This window comes from Protopterus annectens, chromosome 9.part0, assembly GCF_019279795.1.
Source record: "Protopterus annectens isolate FY-2018-M chromosome 9.part0, PAN1.0, whole genome shotgun sequence".
In the NCBI taxonomy this organism is placed as follows: domain Eukaryota; kingdom Metazoa; phylum Chordata; order Ceratodontiformes; family Protopteridae; genus Protopterus; species Protopterus annectens.
In genome coordinates, this window is record NC_056743.1 from 1,399,148,565 (window position 1) to 1,399,151,824 (window position 3,260).

Below are 3,260 nucleotides of genomic sequence, written 5' to 3' on the forward strand. Positions count from 1 at the left end.
GTGGAATCCACAGGCTTCTGCACCAAAGGCAATTATGCTATTAACACTGCTTTCAGATTTTACAACAGTGTGCCATTTGATAAACAAAAAACAGCTAGTTGCACACTGAAAACATTTACACTTCTTACAGTGTGTTAAATGTGTAGTTGTGAACATAAGTAATGAAACAAAATGTATGACCCAATAATGACAAACCTTCCCATTTCAGAACATTTTAACCATAAAAGGCCCCTCAAACAGTATCAGTCAATAAGCACAATCTCTGTAGAAGTAAACATCATCTGAATAATTCTACATTAGAGAGATTTGTAACTAATGAAGATGCTATTACTGACAAAGAACTTTACATTTCACTGTTCCATCTACAAATTTAGTGCTTGCTGCCCTTGAAGAATTAATTGCCTACGTTGCATTAAAGAAAAAATGGTAGAAACATACAAGTTCATAGTAACTAGGCATCTTAAACAAAGGATGGCACACTAAGGAATGCAAAACCCCTATACCCTCTTAAAATGCAACAAATAAATCAGCAACTAGGACATTACATACCATGCCTCCATACCGCTCAACCTCTTAGCACAAGAAATCTGAACGAAGCCTAAAATATCGGGGGGGGGCCACCCAAACAGGGACAGATTATAAATATTGTTCTTAGACATAGAAAGTTGCTATAACTTTTATGAGGATTAGGCCAAAAATATAAGGCAAAAATCTGGACAGTTGAGAGGTATGTATACCTGTCAACCTCTTAGTGCAAAAAGTCTGGACAGAGCCTAAAATAATGTGGATACAATGGCCAAAAAAATAGGGATAGTTTTGCTTGCATTGCTATTTAGTGACTTCAGTACTCCCTGATTTGCCAGAAAACCACAAATTATGAGAAACAGACAAGCTTCCCCCTTTCCTGGCACAACAGTAAACTCTTAGAGGACAATATGTATTTATGGAGGACTCTTCCTTCATAAAAATAAGACATTCATTTGCCAGTATCTGACCACTTTTCATGAGTGGTTTCTCATGCCTACCATATATAATGGTTCTTTATCAGATGACAGCGTTGATAAAAAAGAATGTGCCCCACTGATGGACATATTTATGAGCAACTAAGAACTAAGTGACTTACTCGTTCTCAAACAAAAATAAACTGGCAACAGAAATATAAAAAGACTACAGTCTCAACTCAACTGAAGCTGATCAACATAAAACAGTCTCCAGGATACATACAGACACACATATATTACTACAACTTACTATATCAGATTACTTTTAACACGGCCTTCTGCAGCTCATGTCACACCAGCTACGCTATTATTACATACACATACTGTTGCTTCAGACCAAGCCATGAAGGACACGGATACACCACTGCCAAGTGTCACAAATCACATTAAAAACACTGCATATTTAAAACTTCACATTGCAATACCAAAAGCAGTCCTACATGATGGTTAAGAGATTAGTGACAAAGCAGTCCTACATGATGGTTAAGAGATTAGTGGCATAAACTATATTAAATTGGAGATGTACTAAAGAATTATTTAGTACAGTAATTATAAACACTATAGAAAATTATTCATTTTAGTAAAGAAGCAGCTTCATAGAAAAACTGTTTATATGATATAAATACAACTGACTGGCTGCTTACAGTGCTAAAAAACTAAGCCCTACAATGACAGTCTAAAGTTTCAAGTATTTAACAAAAGCAATAGAGTTAAGGTTTAGTATTGAAATTCTAAGCATCCATTTTACAATCAGCTTCTGCTTTACAGCTAAATGCACTACTGTTACAGTAGCACAGGAGACTTAACTGTAAACTTACATCTGCAACATACTGAGAACTTTCAACAAAATTACCAGGAACAATTCCAGAAATAGTCAGGGGCATGCTGCATCTTTAATATATAGTACAATTAATCTGAGGCATCTTCAGATCAAATTCACATGTGAATTAATTTATCAAGTAAATGAAATCTGCAATTTTAAGTGTAGCATATGGTCTGTAAAACTCACCATTTTTGAAAAGGATTAAGAGGAAAAGAGCTAAAATTAGAGTAAAAATCAGGGACAGTTGAATGGTATACTGAGAAGCTTGCAAGTGGTTACAGCAGTTACACAGTGAATACTGAACAGCCTAAAATATAAAACTACAGAGAAAAACATCTACTCTACACACTATTTCTAATTCTTACCAACAGCTACTTTAACCTCTTTGCTAGTTTTATATTCCCAAACACATTTGTTTAACTTTCACCTGATGTAAACCCAAAAAATACGTGAAGAAAGCTCTACAATTGAAATACTACATAGACAAGTACTCACAGTTTGAAAACACTTCCCTCATGAAGACACTCCTAGTGTACCCAGCGAATCTTACAGCACCATCTACAGGATTAAACTTGAGTCCTCCACTGCCTTTCTGTGTTGTAACAGTCTACTGAAAAATTATCGGCTTTTGCTATCCCACTAAGAAAACCTTCCGATCTACTCTTTTGGAGCTGCTGATCATTTTTTTAGGCTGTACGTTTTATTCCAGTCATCAAACGTTATCTGTCATTTTCCCTTTACTGAAGTTCTAAACTAACATTCATGCCACAGAACAAAGCAAGCTACAGATGAAAAAATGAACCGGTCCTGGACTGGATTAGAAGCCAGTTCAACACACACACACACACACACCTTCTCTTTCATACAGTAACTAACGACTACTTTGAATTCCACACACTCCAATTCTGCTCTCATACATACTACTAGATTAAATTATGCACACCTACCTTCTCTGTTCTGCCCCAGCAGCACACACATACAGCGACTCTCTCACAAAGCAACACACACACACCTACTCTCTTGCACAGCAACAAAGACTCTCAAAGGAACGAACGGCTAGTTTAAATTCCATACACACACACACCTACTCTCACACAGTAACACACACACTTTATATCTCATACAAACAGAACAACAAATTTAAATTCCATACACATACGTACATACCCACACACATTCTCATATAGAAATAAACAGTTTAAATTACACATAAACGCACATACACTTACCTTCTTTATAACCCAAACGGCCACACATAGAGACACAGACAACAACTCTTCTTTTGAACTGCAGCCTGGCTTAAATTCCACGCGGGACTGCAGATTGCTTTTGTATGACGTTTGCATGTGAAGCACGCATGCAGGTTTCACTTTAAAAGAGAAGATTCTTACACTGTAAACTAAACGTTTTTTTTTTTTAGCCTCCTGGCTAACCTA

General features: G+C 36.4%; 1 protein-coding gene across 1 annotated transcript in view; it reads right to left on the minus strand.

Annotated features, from left to right (window-relative positions):
- Positions 1–2,619, minus strand: part of GTF2H4 (general transcription factor IIH subunit 4) — a gene marked incomplete in the record, with an annotated part of 405,264 nt that extends 402,645 nt beyond the window's left edge. The window contains 1 exon segment of the mRNA XM_044084363.1: positions 2,320–2,619. Within this exon segment, the coding sequence (XP_043940298.1) occupies positions 2,320–2,341 (22 nt within the window).
- Positions 2,620–3,260: the final 641 nt, after the last annotated feature.